This window comes from Vulpes vulpes, chromosome 1 (genome assembly GCF_048418805.1).
Source record: "Vulpes vulpes isolate BD-2025 chromosome 1, VulVul3, whole genome shotgun sequence".
In the NCBI taxonomy this organism is placed as follows: Eukaryota; Metazoa; Chordata; class Mammalia; order Carnivora; family Canidae; genus Vulpes; species Vulpes vulpes.
The window spans coordinates 81117487-81135723 of record NC_132780.1 but is presented as its reverse complement, the minus strand read 5'-3'; the positions used below and the strand labels follow the sequence as shown (position 1 = coordinate 81135723).

Genomic DNA, 18237 nt, shown 5'->3' with positions numbered 1-18237 from the left:
GGGCAGTTAGAACGAGGCTCTCTGCATATAACCAGGCACGGGGGCAGAGCAGGCCTTGTTTCCTTTTACGTGTCCATGGGGGGACAGGGCCCTTTTTATTCAAATATCTGGGGACAGGGGTAAGTCCAGGAGCCAGCAGAAACAGCAGCATCTAGGTACTTGACGTCTGGGTGGTTCTGGCCATCTATTGGTTAACAGTTAGATTTCAACATTGCCAGATTATAAAAAGAACACTCTAGAATAAAAAGAAAGTCTTCTCCATGTTCAGATCTATAATTTAAGAATCATATTTTATCCTCCTAAATCTTCCTTTACTAATTAGTTTGTGGGATTTAGGACTAAAACCTACCTTCCTACAAAACTATGTTGAAAGTATTTTCTTTCTAGTTAAAAACCAACAAAATTATGGAATTATGGTATTCCTGCACTCATTATATATTCCCTCGACCTCCAACACTCTTTCCTCGTTCTTATTGTCCTGGTCTTTATCACTAGAGTAGCTAGAGAGAACTAGGTACTCTAAGATTTTTACTATTGAATCATAACTATCTCAAGCATAATAAGCCATTATTTATTTGGCTCATTGTATGAGCCATACAGTGTGTTCAATAGCTTATATTCATTGTCCCATTTATCCTCTCTAACAACTCTGAGGCAGTGATATAGTTGTTATTTCCGTCTTGCTAATGAGGAGACTGGGATCCAGAGAGATAATATCTTCTGCCCCAGGTCATGGAGTTTAGTGGTGGAGCAAGGGTTTGCATCAGATTCTAGAGCCTATGTTCTTAACCCCTGTGCCATGAGTATTACTCTTCCCGTAGGATGTTACACCTGGGAGGGAATATAGTGATAATCTAGTCCAATCAACTTATAAAAGAGAAAGCTAAGGTCCAAAGATGTGAGGGTACTGGTTTAAGAGCCCAAAGATGCAGCATGATAGTGGAGGTGAGAATACAACAGTTCTTCTGACCCACAGATATTGTCATGTGCTCCTGCAGCTGCATCAGTAACTTCAACTAGAGGGAATGTGGTTCTGCAAATGTTTATACTCTGAAATGAATTTCCAAGTTACACATTTTACCTGTTTCTGGGGCTGGGTGTTCCCCTCCTCCTCGATCGCTCTTTGACTCAAAAATATAATTTTCCTCTTTTCTGTTCTTCCTCGAGGAGCCATGATCTACAGAAAACAAATAGAACACATACAGGAATCTGTCTTATTTATTTTTTAGGATGGATGTAAAGGACTTACAGAATTTATTTCTCTAGTAAACAGAGGCCTGTTTGCTACTAACCTAGCTAGCTAATGTGACTAGTTTAGTAATGCAAAGTATGGGGCAAGAGCAAAACCACCAGCAGAGAGAGGGGAATAGGTAGGTACATGGTAACAAAACCCCTACCCGCACGCTGGAGAAGGAAGGAGACACCTGGCTGGAAAAGTCAAGGATAATCTCTGGTCTTCATACCATGTAAAGCAGGAGCAGTCCACAAAGGTCCTTCTTTAAAAACTGAACAGAGCTAGCATACATAAGGCACTCAGACATGCTATTTGACTTTCTCACCTCAACCCAGGTTGGCAGGTATTCATTGCTTCATGTTTTCTGGTTCAGTCAGAGAAGCTAGGCACTTGCCCAGGTTCTTGAGTAGTAACTGGGGCACAGAGCTAAGATTTATTTATTTGTATGTATGTATGTATGTATGTATGTATGTATGTATGTATTTATGAGAGATAGAGAGAGAGTGAGTGTGCAAGTGAGTGCAAGGAGGGGCAGAGGGAGAGAAAGAGAGAGAATCTTAACCAGCTGAGCCATCCAGGAGCCCCAGGCCTGGGATTTAAACTCAGATATGTCTAACTGCTTGTTAGTGGAACCCAGCAGTTGTGATGTAACGATGTGTGGTTAATTATTTACTCTATTCAGTTATACTATACTATTGAGAATGAAGAATAAGAAAGATCAAATCTGAGGACTTTTTGTTTTTTAATATTTTATTTATTTATTCATGAGACACAGAGAGAGGCAGAGACACAGGCAGAGGGAGAAGCAGGCTCCCTGTGGGGAGCCCCTTACGGGACTTGACCCCAGGACCCCGGGATCACACCCTGAGCAGACGCTCAACCACTGAGCCACCCAGGTGTTCCAAATCTTAGGACTTTTACTCCCAGGTCTGATGAGCCATGATTGTATCACTGGATCATCTCCTATCTAGGGATTTACATCACTTGCATGCTTATTACAAGGACAATATAATGATTAATGAACTAGTGGAGTTGCTCTCATGCTGTGGTGTGATCTCAGGGGAGATTGTGAGATAATATAAACTTCTCAATGACAATAAACTGGAAATCATGAGCCTACATCAGTAATTTTACTGAGAAACAGAATAAAACTTTAAAGCTTCTTTACTCATATGTCATCAACAGATACATTCATAATGTCTGCAACTGAAATAAGGCTACTGAAAGAGGCTATTTATAAAACTCTTTGTAATTGGAACTAAGTGATTTGCCTGGGTTTACAAAGGATCACAAAAATCAACAGGATAATGGAAAATTGTGAAGTTACTGCAGGAACTGATTAGCACCAGAAGGCCACACTTAAACGGCCTGGACTGTAGCAGTGATGTAGCTGTTAAAGAGCAGGGGCCGCGAATCCATTTTTTCCTTGAAGGCATCCTTCATGCTCCTCAGCCCTCCCCCCCCCAGCCACCAGTTGCCGGGCAGCACAGACCAGACTGCATTCAGGATACCCTCTGAAGCACCCCTGACAGTGGCCCCTCTTCTCTGTCCTCTTCTCTGCCACAGCCTTAAGTTTCTGGTCCCTTTAACTCACAGAAAGAGCCTCTGCCTGGGTGGCTGTGTCTGCAGAAGCTCCTTACTGCACTCCCTCAGCACATCAGTGCCAGGAGGCCCACGAGGCGGCCACACATTTGTTCCTCTCAGCCCAGGCAGCAGTGGCCCTCTGCTTCCCCTGCCTGCCCGGTGCTTGGCCAGGTTATTCTAAAGGACCCACAAGTGCCACCTGCATATACACCCATAGTTCAGGCGGTCCTCCATGAGCTCCTGGCCCAAAGGGAGTGAGAGACATGAGTGAGGCGTAAACAAGTTCTAGTAGGCCAATCAGACTTACCTTTCAAACTGATTGTTATTACTGTCCACCCTACTGTAGAGGTGGAAGCCCCGATTCCCACCCAGAACCGTGAGGGGAGGGAAAAAGGAGCAGCCAGGGGGAGAGGGTGATCCGTGGGGGAGTAATGGGGGCAGCCGGCCAGGGAACAGCTGTCACTGTGGCTGGGCTGCCAGGTGTGGGGGCCGCTCAGCTCAGGGACAAAGGGACAAGGGGATGCCAAGGAGCTGAGGAGATCCATGTCCCAGGAGGAGGGGACAGGGACTACTGAATTTAAGCCATGGGGCTGGTGGAGTGCAAGGCCATTGAACACCTGGGCTGTCTTCCACATGGCAAGCTGATTTCCACCCCTTTGGGCTGTGTGGACCAATTAAAAATTCAAAATGATTTTTAATCATTTCAAAATCAAAATTATTTGGGGGGCCAATTTAGGGTTGTCAATTTTTAGTTTGCCAAGTAAAGACATTTACAAAGGCCACTGCCTTCACCTCAGTATAAAGTAATGAAATGTGTAAACCCAAAACATGAAGAGCTTACTATGTAAAGAGGATGGCTCTTTAAATTGAATAAATTTAGCCTTATAAAAAACTGACTACTTTGTTCTTATTTTTCTCATTTTGCCATGAATGGTGAAAGCTTTATTATGGAGGGTACTGATCCTTCTTCTACTGGCTTTGGGGACCAAATTCTGTTTCCCTTCCTTTTTTTTTTTTTTTTTAAAGATTTTATTTATTTATTCATGAGAGACAGAGAGAGACAGAGACACAGGCAGAGGGAGAACAGAGAGAGACAGAGAGAGACTGAGACACAGGCAGAGGGAGAAGCAGGCTCCATGCAGGGAGCCCAACGTGGGACTTGATCCCGGGTCTCCAGGATCAGGCTCTGGACTGAAGGCAGTGCTAAACCGCTGAGCCACTCGGGCTACGCTGTTTCCCTTCTTCTTGACTCCACCCGTCCAGATGCCTCAGCAGGGCTTCCGAGGTCCCCCATATTGCCCTCCATTCCCTACAAATACCCTTGACTTCGGGTAGCTAGGATCCCGTCCTTCAGGAATTGTCATTCACAAACCCATTTGCTCACTCAGTCAATTAGAACCCTTGTTAGCCAATCAATTAGACACTCTTTCTGCCCTTTCTCCAGTGTGCAGTGGAATGTCTGTGCATATCACAGGCAAGGCTACCTGTCCGTCAGGCACCATGGGCACTGGACCCACAAAAACATTTTCATTTGATTTCTCTTAGGATCACAAGAACACAATGGATATAATAATAATAAATAATAATAATAATGCATATATAATAATGAAGCTGGCCTGTGTTATATTAATCTCTATACCAACACAGTCATAAAGCATAATATTTTGGTTGGGTTTTTTTTGGGGGGGGCCCATGAAAGTCATAATGCAGATCTATAAGCAGTCAACCCCGATTTCTCCAGCACTCAGAGATCTCTTTCTTCTGAGCTTCTAATGCCCTAATAGAAAGACCATACAAGCAGGTCTTAAGGGAACTGTAGCTGTTTCCTGTCTCTGTAGCTAAGTGAGGCTTGCTGCCAAAGCCGACATCTCCTGGGGCTGGTATTAGACTCAGTTAAATTCTGACTTTATTACTTACTAGCTGTATGACCCAGTCTAAGCCTCTACCTCTCTATGTCTCGGTGTCTTCATCCATAAAATGTGGCTAATGATTTCTGCACATCGCCAGGTTGCTATAAAGAACAAAGAAGTGCACAGTGATAGGCACTCAGTAAGTACTCTCTCCAATAAAAAATCTGGAAGTGGGGGCAGCCCAGGTGGCTTGGCAGTTTAGCAACATCTTTGGCCCAGGGTGTGATCCTGGAGACCTGGGATCGAGTCCTATGTCAGCCTCCCTGTATGGAGCCTGCTTCTCCCTCTACCTGTGTCTCTGCCTCTCTCTCTCTCTCTCTGTGTCTCTCGTGGATAGATAAATAAAATCTTTAAAAAAAATCTGGAAGTGGGAAGATCACATGGCTGAGAACTCATGTCCTACTTTTTAAAAATAATGAGCCAGGAATAAAAACACCAAAATTTACCAACCTCCAGTTCTTTTCAGAGGATTAACAACCTTTTGCCCAGTGGAAAAATATAAAATAACTACACAACACCCGCCCCCCTGCCTCTGTCTCTTTCCAATGAAGATGAGAGATTGTTCATCTTAAGTTTGAAGAGGAACTCAGTACTGGGGCCATCATTTGAATTAATTGTTTTATGGGCTTGTAGCTCTCTTACCCGAGTCTCCTAGTGAATGCCACTGCACTCAAATGCTCCAGGAAGAATTCATCTAGCACTGAGAGACACAGATTATATTTACATGCAATGTCTCATGCAATCCTTGCAGCAACACTGTGAGAAGATACTATTATCCTCTCATAGGCAAGGAAAGGCAGTTCAGAGCAGCTAATTAAGTGGAAGCTAGTAACTGCTGGTGCTGGAATTAGAACCCAGGACTGATCTCCAGCGCAGGAGCTTTTCTACTGAACCATACTGCTCTCAGAGCCACAAATCCAAGAACTTAGAGTTGATACTGTGTTTATTTATTCATATCTAGGCAAAACAAAATACCTAGGCAAAAATCACAAATTTAAATATTTCCTTAGGAAGTCTGAGATAAAGCTCTATGAAGGATGCAACAGAGAAAGAGGTTAATTGTACTTAGAAAGGGGATCTTGTCTTAGAGATGGGTTCATGTGAAAAACTAAACAAATTCATTCTGAATCTTCAGCTGTCAAATCTGAAGAGTATTTTCTTAAATGCTTTCACTCGCTGGGGAGAAGAAGCCCGTGCTATAGGAGGTGGAAGAGATCAGGCATTAGGGAGAAGGCAGTGCACATAGGAGACTTGAAATGTGAATTCCTGTTTTCTACATTTCAGAGAGGAATTCACTGTCATTTCCTGGACTGTTGGATTCAGTTTTCCCAGACGCCAACATATGGAACACCATAGAGAAATGCTTCACTTCCACATGTCCTATTACTGTAGGCTCTAACCAGAGTGGCAAGTCAGAACAAATAAGACAAAGATGGCATTTGCTTCTGCAAATAACTCATTTCTTAGGGAATTGTGCTTCCTCTTTCTGAAGGACCCATTGTGTTATGCATACATGCATAGCTATGCATTTACAGAAGTAGCTGGAAGCTGGACAGAAGTTGTTTTAATGTCATTTTCACTGACCATAGAACATGCGGTACATTCTGGAAGGAAGGTGGAAATATCAGCTGGAAAAGTGGCTACAATAAGGGCCTGCCTTCCAGAATGCTCTATGGCTCCCTGTGACCACCTGCCAACAAACACAGACAACAGAATTGTTCTTTGGCACTATTCACTGGTATACCACAATGTGCGGCTGCAAAGTAGGGAAAAGGGAGCTCTCTTCAGGAAATGTTCTGGATTGCACTAGGACAAGATCCATCCATTTGAGAGAACAGTTGACTCCTGCCATCATATTGGAGCATAATAGGCTATTCAGCCATGCTGCTTACCAGGCTTCAATAAATTCAAACTACCTTCCCAGAAATGTTTTATGGTTTCAGAGTGTTTTCTCAATAAGAAAAGAGACAGTATAATGAAAAGATGAAATACCCATGAAAAATACAGGGCACATATAAAAAGCCTTTTGAATATCCTTTATGCCCTCTGGATAAAACACCTCCCACAATAATGCAAAGGTCACAGTTGCTCACTCTAGTTACTGCCAGAGGGAAGTTAAATGGTGAGGCTTTGGCACGGTTAGCAGGGGAATCTGAGATAATGCAGGCAGAGCCCCATGTATCCATACAGAAACCATGCATTCTCACAAGTCCATGCCTCAGTCTGGATCTTCTGGGAATTTGGTTGACCTGCTATGCTGGACATGAATTCTCAAGTTTCAAAAAACTGGATTCAATGTGAATTTGGATATACCACTTGTCTAGCACTCTGCAGTGCTAGAAATCAGATTTCTTTCCTCTGACTGGGTCAGATAGAAGAGGACAGCCTTGTTAATGAATGACTTGACCACACAGGGAACAGGCCCTACAGATGCAGGCACATCGAGCAACAATTCAGCCATTGAGCCACTGTATGCTCAGCATAGGCACCACTGTGGCTCTGTGCAGTCCTGACCGATGGCTCGGAGTAGACAGAGTGTGCATTCACTGTGAAACTGAATATTTGAACAAATCCTTGATCTTATCCTAGTAACATGCTTGCACTAAATTCCCAATTGTGGGATAACTGAATCAAGGCAATACAGGTTTAATGCTTCAGAAACTGCCCTCCAACTGCCCTCTAGAAGATTGTACTAACTTTTTAAAAAGATTTATTAATTTATTTGAGAGAGAGAAAGAGGGAGGAAGAGAGCACATGCATGCAGGGGAGGAGGGGATATAGGGAGTGAGAGTCTCAGGCAGACTCTGTGTTGATTGTGGAGCCAGGTGCAGGGCTCAATCTCATGACCCTGGATCACGGCCTGAGCCAAAACCAAGAGTCGGTAGGTAGTTTCACTGACTCTGCCAGCCAGGCGCCCCAAGATTGTACTAATTTTAATCCCACTAAAAGTGCATGAGTCTTGTTTCTCTGTACTCTGTACATGAATTATTATACTTTTTCACCTTGCTAATGTGACAGGCAAAATACTGCACCTCATCCCTTTCTGTACTACATTATCAGTATTAATCATAGTATCTCTTTAATATATCTTCAATGAGTTAAGTTTTTTTTTTATCTTCACAACATGTCTGTGGGGAAAAGAAGCAGCAGAAAATTTAACTTGTCCATATTTACTATATTAGCTAATAATCCTTGTAAAAACCCAGGCATAGATCACAAAGAGTAGTGCATTTTAAAATCTATTTATGTTATGCTGGGTGGAGCATAATTTAACTCATAAGAAATTGGAGGCTTGGGGACATCAGTGTGGTGGTCTTTGGGATGGGGAGGGAGGGGGTGGTTGCTGACTACACAAATTGTGCCCCATGAGGGCCCTTTTGAACAGTTTCAAAGTATTGGCCTTTTCTTCCCACCTTCTCCACCCTGAACTTCCAAAGATTGTGTTTTGTTTTCTTTTTACCCACCTCCCCTCCAGCAACCATCAGTTTGTTCTCTGTATTTGTGAGTCTGGATTTTTTTGTTTAATTGGTTATTTCCTTTTTTGCTTTGTTTCTTAAAAAAGTTCTTGTTTTTGATGGATATGTAATAACATATGAATATACTCCTGAGAAAAAGAAAAGTTTCATAAACATAATGTGTTGTGAATTTTGCTAAAAGTGAATAAATGTCAGGGTGCCTCGTTGGCTCAGTGATTGAGTGTCTGCCTTTGGCTCAGGTTGGGATCCTGGGATCCTGGGATCGAGTCCTGCATCGGGCTCCCCACAGGGAGCCTGCTTCTCCCTCTGCCTATATCTCTGCCTCTCTCTGTGTGTCTCTCATGAATAAATAAACAAAATATTAAAAAAAAGTGAAAAAATGTCCAAAAAACTACTAGAGCTGATAAATGAATTCAGTAAAGTTTCAAGATACAAAAATTAGTATACAGAAATCTGTTACATTTCTATGCACTAATAATGAAGTAGCAGAAAGAGAAATTAAGAAAAAAAACCCATTTACAATTGTACCAAAGAGAATAAGATATCTAGGAATAAACTTAATCCAGAAGGTGAAAGACTTGTACTCTGAAAACTATAAAATACTAATGAAAGAAACTGAAACTGACACAAACAAATGGAAAAATATACCATACTCACGGATTGGAAGAACACATATTGTTAGAATGTTTATACTACCTAAAGTAATCCATAGATTTAATGTAATCCCTATCAAAATGCCATTTTTCACAAAACTAGAACAAATAATCCTAAAATGTATATGGAACCACATAGACAAAGATCCCAAATAGCCAAAGCAATCTTGAGTAAGAAGAACAAAGCTGGAAGTATCACAATCTCAGATTTTAAGATACACTACAAAGCTGAAGTAATCAACACAATATGGACACATAGGTTAATGGAACAGGATCGAAATAAAAAATTAAACACACAACTATACAGTCAAAGGAAGCAAGAAATACAATGGGGAAAGGACAGTCTTTTCAATAAATGGTGTTGGGAAAACTAGACATCCACATGCAAAAGAATGAAACTGGACCACTCTCTTACACCATGCACAAAAATAAACTCAAAATGGATTAAGGACCTAAATAATGTGAGATCTGAAACAATTCCTAGAAGAAAACTTAGGCAGTAATTTCTTTAACATCAGCTGTAGAAACATTTTTCTAGATCTGTCTCCTCAGGCAAGGGAAACAAAAACAAAATTAAAGTATTGGGATGACACCAAAGTAAAAAGCTTTGGCACAGCAAATGAAACCATCAACAAAAACAACAAGGCAACCTACTGAAGAGGAGAGATGTTTGCAAATGATATATCCAGTAATGGGTTAACATCCAAAATATATAAAGAACTTAGCAAACCTAACAGCAAAAAAAACCCACAAAACAAAAAAAACCCAAATAATCTGATTAGAAGTGGGCAGAAGGGGCACCGGTGTGGCTCAGTCTGTTAACTGACTCTTGATTTCGGCTGAGGTCATGATCTCATGATCTCAGGGTTGTGGGATTGCGTGCTCTGTGCTTAGCACAGAGTCTGCTTGTCCATCTCCCTCTACTTCTCCCCCTGTTCTCCCTCTCTCTCTCAAACAAATAAATAAAATCTTAAAAATATAAAAAAATTAAAATGGGCAGAAGACCTGAATAGACATTTTCCCAAAGAAGATATACAAATGGCCAACAGACACATGAAAAAATGCTCAATATCACTAATCATTGGGGAAATGTAAATCAGAACCATAATGGTAAAAGTCACTGTGGAAAACAACATGGAGGTTCCTCAAAAAAATAAAAATAGAATTACCATATGATCCAATAAGTCCATTATTAGCTATTTACCCAAAGAAAACAAAACACTAATTCAAAAATACACACATGCCCCATTGTTTAGCTGGATTATTTACGGCAGCAATGATATGGAAGCAATCCAAATGTCCCTCCATAGATGAACGGATAGAAGCGTGGTATACATATATACACAATGGAATATTACTTGGCCATAAAAAGAATGAAACCTTGCCATTGCAACAATATGGATGGACCTAGAGGGTATAATGCTAAGTGAAATAAGTTGGACAGAGAAAAATAAATACCATAGATTTCCCTCATATGTGGAAATTAAGAAACAAAACAAATGGGGCGCTTTGGTGGCTCAATTAGTTAAGTATCTGCCTTCGGCTCAGGTCATGATCCCAGAGTCCTGGGATCGAGTTCTGCATTGGGTTCCTTCCTCAGTGGGAAGTCTGCTTCTCCCTCTGCTGCTCCCCCTGCTTGTGTGCTCTCTCTGAAGTAAATAAATAAATAAATAAATTAATTAATTAATTAACTAGTTCTTTATAAAAAAAGAAATAAAAAATGGGCTCTTAAATACAGAGAACAAACTGGTGGTTGCCAGATGGGAGATAGGTGGGGGATGGATGAAATAGGTGAAGGGGATTAAGAGTGCACTTATCATCATGAGCACTGAGTAATGTGTAGAATTGTTAAGTCATTATATTGTACACCTAAAAACATAACACTGTATATTCTCTAAAAAAAAAAGGGAATAAATATGTGTATGTATGTGTATAAATAAAAGTGACCAGAAAAAAATGCAACAAAATATTAATGATGAGTTTTGCTAGATGGTTTTAATTTTTTCTTTATATTTTTCAAATTTTCTAAAGTAAATATGTATTAATGAGGAAAAAGAACACACACATATATGTATTATAAATAATAACAGGACATTTAATCTCTGCACCTGTGAAACTCTATTCCTTTTATCTTTATAGCCAAAGTCAGAGGTTTATTATCAAAAAGGACAAAGCAGAGATTGGAAATGCATTTTAATTTGAGTGCCAGCTCCCATCAAGTGGTGGTGCATTATTTTCAAAGGAATCCTGAGCGGAGTTCTCACTGCCCCGGAGCCTGCACCAGGATCACGGAGAGACCAGTCTTTCGGATGCATAAGAGCAGGCGGAGGAGTGCGTGAACCTCAGGCTACGGTCATCCCTGAAGCACCCTCAGGGCTACATGGGGCTTACAGGTCGTCTGGTTGAAATCCCTCACCAACTGGTGAGGAAATAGTTACAGAGTACAAAGCAGCTTGCTTTAGGTTCTAAAGCCAGAGCCAAGACTAGATGGGGCTTTGGTCTCCACTCTGCCCTCAGCTAATCCATCCTCGCTCTCATGAGCCTCTCTACCACAGAGACACAGTGAGAGCCCATCTGTCCTGGCCTCCAGGAACACTGTCCTGTCCACTGGTTCTCCATCCCTTCTGCACTCCTGCCCAGAACACCTGGTCTCCCCTGAATCTGGCCTCAGGTGGCTCTCTTCTCCATTCATCCCTCCCCTTTGGAGAAAACAGACTGAAACAGATCCCAAGGCTTAGAGGGACTGACTGCCTTGCCCATCAAGTGGCAGTGCTAACAGAGAAGACCTAAGCCAGGGTCTGAAAGTACCTAAATCTAAACTGTCTGAACGAAAAGCCCTTCAGTGAATATTTTGTGGATGCATCTGTATGGAGGCTCTTAAAATCTAAACAGTAGATAAACAAAAGATTGGAAAGAAATATGCCAAAATATTAAAAGTTATTTTCAGTAAAGGGTGATGTTTTAAGTCATTTTCCTTTTATATTATTTGAATTTTCTGCAATGAACAAAAAATTTTCATCAAGAAGGTATGAAAATAGTGATAGATTGTTTCCATATAATGTAGTCAGAGTCCAAGCACTGAAAAGACATTTACAAAAGCATACAGAAATGTGATATTCTGTATTTGTTTTGTATTTGTTGATGACATGACAACAAATACAAATACATCAACAAATACAAATGCACAAAATTAGGGATGCCTGGGTGGCTTGGTGTTTGAGTGCCTGCTTCTGGCTCAGAGCATGGTCTCTGGGTCCCTGGATCAAGTACGCACATCCGGTTCCTGGAAGGAGCCTGCTTCTCCCTCTGCCTATGTCTCCACCTCTCTCTCTGTCTCTCGTGAATAAATTTTAAAAATCTTAAAAAATAAAATAAAATCCCTTTTAAAAATGGGCAAAAATAAATTTAAGATGATAGAATGCTAATGCTTCAGCAGTGTAAATGGATTTAAATTTCTTATTAGCCTTACTAGAAAAAACAAAAAATCAGATTTAGTTAAATTGGGAGCATAACACTAAATTATGGCACATACAACCATTTCCATGTGACATATATTTTCTTCACATTTACTTGCTTAGTGTGAAGAGGATGTATATGAATACATAGGGGTTATGCTGCTTCATCTCAAAATAACCTAAAAAAATTTAGAGGCACAGGCAGAGGGAGAAGCAGGCTCCATTCAGGGAGCCTGATGTGGGACTTGATCCTGGGACTCCAGGATCACACCCTGGGCCAAAGGCAGGCACTAAACTGCTGAGACACCCAGGGTTCCCCAAAGTAACCTAAAATTTAACACTTAGGGTATTTGTTTCCTTAATACAGGTGTTGAAATTTCCTAATTCTAACTTACTTACTAATAAATGTACTGGTATCTCTGGAGTATGTATGAATATATTTATTAGGTGTTTCTTACTATAAATAATCAGTGCAAATGTCAGATTTTTTTTCCTTTTAGGCCAAATTCTTCATTTTAACTCTCTTCTTTCTTGTATTTCCTTAACACTCTTCAAATATAAACTGAATTTTGAAGCCAAGGGTCCCTGTAGACAATGAGGCTGTTTGTAGAGTACCCACTCAGGGCCTTACCTGGCATCATAGGATCAGTTTGACTCTCTGGTCCCCAAAACGTGGAATGATTCCTCTTCTCTGCGTTTGATATACCAGCTGGTGGCTGGTTTTGAACAGTGACTTTCTGAGACTTTTCCAAGAAGAAGCCTCCTGCTGCATCTTTGCTTGGTCCTGTGGTTCTAGGCTGGACAGTTGCTGTGTGGGTCACCGTCTTCTGGTCAAGGCTCACTGGAGCATGGAAAAGCTGCTGTTAGTTGTTGGGTTTCTTTTCTAAACTGTAATTAAAACCACTAAATTTGAGGGGGTGCCTGGGTGGCTAAGTCAGCTAAATAGCTGACCCTTGATTTCAGCTCAGGTCATGATCTCAGGGTCCTGGTTTTGAACCCATGTCAGACTCTGAGTTCAGTGGGGAGTCTGCTTGAGGATTCTCTTCCTCTGCCCCTCCCCCAGCTTTCTCTTCTGCTCTCCCTTTCAAATAAATAAATAAATAAATAAATAAATAAATAAATAAATAAAAATAAATCTTAACAACAACAACAACATTAAATTTGCAGTAGATTTAAAGTCATGGATATTTGGAAATAATAACCATCTAAGACATGTCAGAACCCCATAAAAAACTTCTCTCTCTTCAAACTGTTTTCTCTTCTCGCAATACTTGACTTTCAAAATGTCACATATAAATTGACAAAAACAAAGCTTAAACCCAAGGTTTTGAGATTCTCCATCCTTCTTCAAACCAAAACCTTCATTAACACTTCCTGAAACTTTTTTCCTTTCTTGCAGTGGCCTTTTGTTGTATGTAGACGATATTGTAAGACCGATTTATAGTCCTGACTTAGCCACACCCTATAATGTCACAAATTTTCTAAAAAACTTATCAAAACAGAATTTTAACTCATTTTGGTTTTTTAATTTAATTTTTAATTTATTTTTAAAAGATTTTATTTATTTATTCATGAGAGACACAGAGTGAGAGGCAGAGACATAGTCAGAGGGAGAAGCAGGCTCCCTGCTGGGAGCCTGATGTAGGGAAGGTGGGGGGGACGGGACTTAATCCCAGGACACCAGGATCACAACTTGAGCTGAAGGCAGACGCTCAACCACTGAGTAACCTAGGGGTCCCTCATTTCAATTTTTTTAAAAACTGTATCCTACAAAGCATTTTTAGGGAAGAATCTCTTGGAAAACTGAAAGCAATTTTCAAAAAAATGTAAGCAATATAAAAAGTCTTATGTTTATAACTGAGATTAGAGACTCAAATTAAATGCTTTTTTAATTTAAGGCATAGCTTATTCAGATGAAGTTATACCTGAAACTGGGTAGAAAAAGAGCAATACTGAGTTTGTATTTCATTTTGAGAATACAGACACCCCTTCTCCCTCCTTGCCTGAAAAGATCATGCAGCAGACTCACAGTTTTGACAGAAAGCTTCATCAGACCCATCAGGACACTGCTGCACTCCATCACAAGCCAGTGTAATGTCAATGCAACAGCCATCATCACAAAAGAAGTGGTAGCGGGAGCAAACACTCAAGCATCCTGTTGATAAACAGTCTCAAGTTACAGGAGTGTGGGAAAGTCAACACTTCACCATGTTGTGATTAACAAAGACTAAATGTAGGATGAAATGCTTTGGGGTATAGAGATGAGGATAATTGGGAAAGACCCAACAGTGTGAGCTGGAGCTCACAGGTTCCTAGAAAGCTAAAGGTGTCTCCTTGACCTTGTGTCTTGATTCTGAGGCATCACCATGGGCTCTTTGTCTCAGGGCCATTCTCTAAGCCAACACTGCCTAAGAGGTGGGAACAGAGAAACCGCAGCTCTAGTCTTCTCCAGCCAGCCCTGGGTTTGCTCCTCCAGGGATCTCACTCTGCATTTCTTTCTTTAGCTCAAAGAAGTTGCTTCAGTTCCAGGAAAGGAGCTCAGAGAAGGGAAGGGGAACTGGGTTACCCTGAAGACGAAGCAGGATATAGCTACTGCTCACATTTTTAGTCCATGACATGAAAATCCTAAATATCTCCTTCTGGTCAGCTCCACAGGCCGCCTAACACTCTTACACCCCTGCACAGCACTTGGCTGGCTGGCCATGTTTTATTAGAGAACTATTTTCTACATGTTACAAGAATGCTATGTCTTACATTCTTGTTTTCTAAGTAATAATTTTTACTGAGATTAACTTTCTACTATTGAGCCCTATTTGTTGACTACCATACACTCCTGGTGCTACAAAGAATAAACAGAATCTTTAGCTACTAGCTGGTATGAATTTATTTTCTTCAAATAATGAAATTGTCTCCCTTTTGGAGCTGTTATGAGTTTTTAATCTACAGTGTAATTCATAGGAGCTACATGTATTTTCTTTTTTTTTTTTTAATTTATTTATGATAGTCACAGAGAGAGAGAGAGAGAGAGAGGCAGAGACACAGGCATAGGGAGAAGCAGGCTCCATGCACCGGGAGCCCGACGTGGGATTCGATCCCGGGTCTCCAGGATCGCGCCCTGGGCCAAAGGCAGGCGCCAAACCGCTGCGCCACACAGGGATCCCAGCTACATGTATTTTCTTGAAAGGCATTCCTCTACTCCGGATTAAGCCAAGTTTACCAGACTCAGCTATACAATAACTGGGAGACTTTGACACTGCTTAATGCAGAGTAAAGGTGTCAGACTTGAAGTAGCTCTTATGGAGCTCTATAATTTTTCAGGGACAGAAGGAGCTAGACAATTCTCTCAGGACATGGGAGAGCAGTAGATGATGATGTTCTACTGAAACAGATGGTTGAGCATAGTATACAAGCCCAAATGAAATCTTGGATACATATTCCATTGGAAAGCAGTTAAATTAGGGCCTGGGAAAGGAGTCTCTCTAGGTACAAGGCAGTTTGAAAATATCTTGATCCAGGAGGAAGAAGAGAAGAAATGATGGTAGAAGCTCCTGAGACGAAGTAGAGAGTCTCAGTTATGACTGAGAATTTGGGCCTACAAAGGAGAATTTGCTTCATTTCCAGGAAAGGAGCTCAGATAAAAAGGGAAGAGGAACTGAGTTACCCCGAATACTGCTTACATTTTTAAGTCCATGACATGAAAATCCTAAATATTTCAAAGTTTTACTCATTCCTTGGTAGTTTGGGAGATAGACTGATATTTGTAACTTATCCATTTACTTCTAGATTAGTGGTCTCTAAATCTTTTTGACTGTGCATCTGATCAGTACATATAGTGTGGTATACTATACATATAGTGTGGTAAACATCCATCTCCACCTATAAATAATATGCACATACTAGTACAGTAACATATTAAACATGTTATAAAATATACTAAACATTCAAAGAATATTAGAAATTACTAAAAATCTAAGCTCAGGTGTCTTCTTTTCCAACCTAAAAATGTCTGTGTCTGGGAGATCCTCTTTGGAGACCACTAATCTAGATTATGTTAGAAGTGTTTATTGGCTTGGCATTTGAATAGATTATCTTTCCCAAAGTTTGAAAACATGCAACCTCTATACTCAAAGCTCAACCAAATTATTATCACAGAAGCAGGGGTACATGCTTGTCTGGTTCCCCCAGAACATGCACCCTTGGCTACCATTACAGCTAGGTTATGAACAGTAAGACCGGTCCATATGTAACAGAGGGGAAACACTTTTCTATCCCCACTTCCGGTTTTCAATTGTCTCTATGTGGTGTTTTATTACTTTAATTCATAGTATGTTATTCCAATCCAGCCAGAGAGTGAGTCCAGATACTAGTTAATGACACAACCATTCTTTTTTATCTTCTGTATAAAGTTACATACATAAGACCTATATCCAAGTGGACTTTCAGTAATCAAAAGTGATTCACATAACTTTCTGCCACTTCAAATACATTTTATTATCATCTTGGAGAAAGGCCAGAAATGTACAACTGCCAATTTACATTTGGAGCCCTGGAAAATTGGCCTGAGTCAATAAACCAGGCAAATGCCAGGCTGGTGCAGTGTTAGCCATTGGCTTGTACCTGCACTTATATCCCTTTCTCCCTCCCAGAAGCAATCTTTATCCAACTTCTGTAGGGATGGCAGGGTTCTTTCCTCCAAGAATCAGTACTGGACTCAATTCCTGCCAAGTTGAGCTCTTGATCCCAGAAGGACAGCCCTCTGGGCTCAACGGTCCTCTACAGAGAGTGAGTGGCTGGAGCTGATGCCATGTTTCCAATGGCCCTGCTGCATGTCTAGCACCCCAAGGTACTCAAAAATGTTTTCTTTTTTAAAAGTTTAATTTTTAGTAATCTCTACTCTTGATGTGGGGCTCAAACCCATGACCTCGAGATCAAGAGTTGCACACTCTTCCAACTGAGCCAGACAGGCACCCCTCAAAAATGTTCTGAGTAACTGTCCGGCTCTCCTTTGTAGCTACAATAAATCAGTGGCCCTGCTGGAATCTGGGCTACACTGGATTCCTGACTGGGACAGCTCTTCTTACTTGCCATCACTGCTTTAGAGGACGGCAATGGGCAGGAGCTGGGTGCCAGCTAGTCCGGTGGGCAGTCACCCTCCTTCCTCACAGTAGAAAGGAACCTTGGCTGGATGGGGAGTCAGCCAGCCAGATTCTGAAGCTGCTTATGTTCTGTATCCCTATGGAAGGCAAATTATCAAAGTTGCCAAGTTCTCAGCATTCTAAAATTTTGCTTCCTTTCCAATATGCATACTGACCTATGCTGGATAGAAGACAAGATCAGTGATATATACCCATTTCCAGTCTTTTTTACCCTTATTTTTCCAAATGTTGCATAATTACCATCTAATTACTGAGTAGTCAGGGATGGCAAAGACATGCTGCGGGTTTACTGGAGCCATGGCTAGCAACTGTGAAGGCTCGCTACCTGGGGATGGGGACAGGGCCAGGTCTACGGAGCACACCACTGTATACACAGTGCCTGGCACAGCTCCTGGGCATTCTGTGTTCCTGCAGACACTGGGAGTATCTGCAGACCAATGACAAGACCCTTAGACACACTTACCTCTGCACTTCTCCAGAAGTGAACTGTGGGGGTTTCCCTCTGTAATATCTCTATATCTTTAGTGCTCTTAAGTTGTATCTATCTATCTATCTATCTATCTAATTTCTTAAACTTGATGAGCTAATCTTAGAAATGTAGATGTTTGGGAAATTAAGAAATTTAGACGAGTGAGAAGAGTGAGTTTATATTGTGCAACAGAATATGAGAACCATCACAAATATATAAAGCTATATTATTAGGGTATCTGTACAATGTGTCCATGAAAAGTTTTAAATAGCCCTTTTATTTTATTTTTGTTAAAGATTT

General features: G+C 41.0%; 1 protein-coding gene across 1 annotated transcript in view; it reads right to left on the bottom strand.

Annotated features, from left to right (window-relative positions):
* LRP11 (LDL receptor related protein 11) overlaps positions 1 to 18237 on the bottom strand; it is a 48473-nt gene that overhangs the window by 7434 nt on the left and 22802 nt on the right. The window contains exons 4-6 of the mRNA XM_025997815.2: positions 14342 to 14467; positions 12944 to 13153; positions 1082 to 1177 (exon numbers count right to left, since the gene is read on the bottom strand). Coding sequence (XP_025853600.2) covers positions 1082 to 1177; positions 12944 to 13153; positions 14342 to 14467 — 432 coding nt within the window. The remainder of the gene's footprint in view (positions 1 to 1081; positions 1178 to 12943; positions 13154 to 14341; positions 14468 to 18237) is intronic.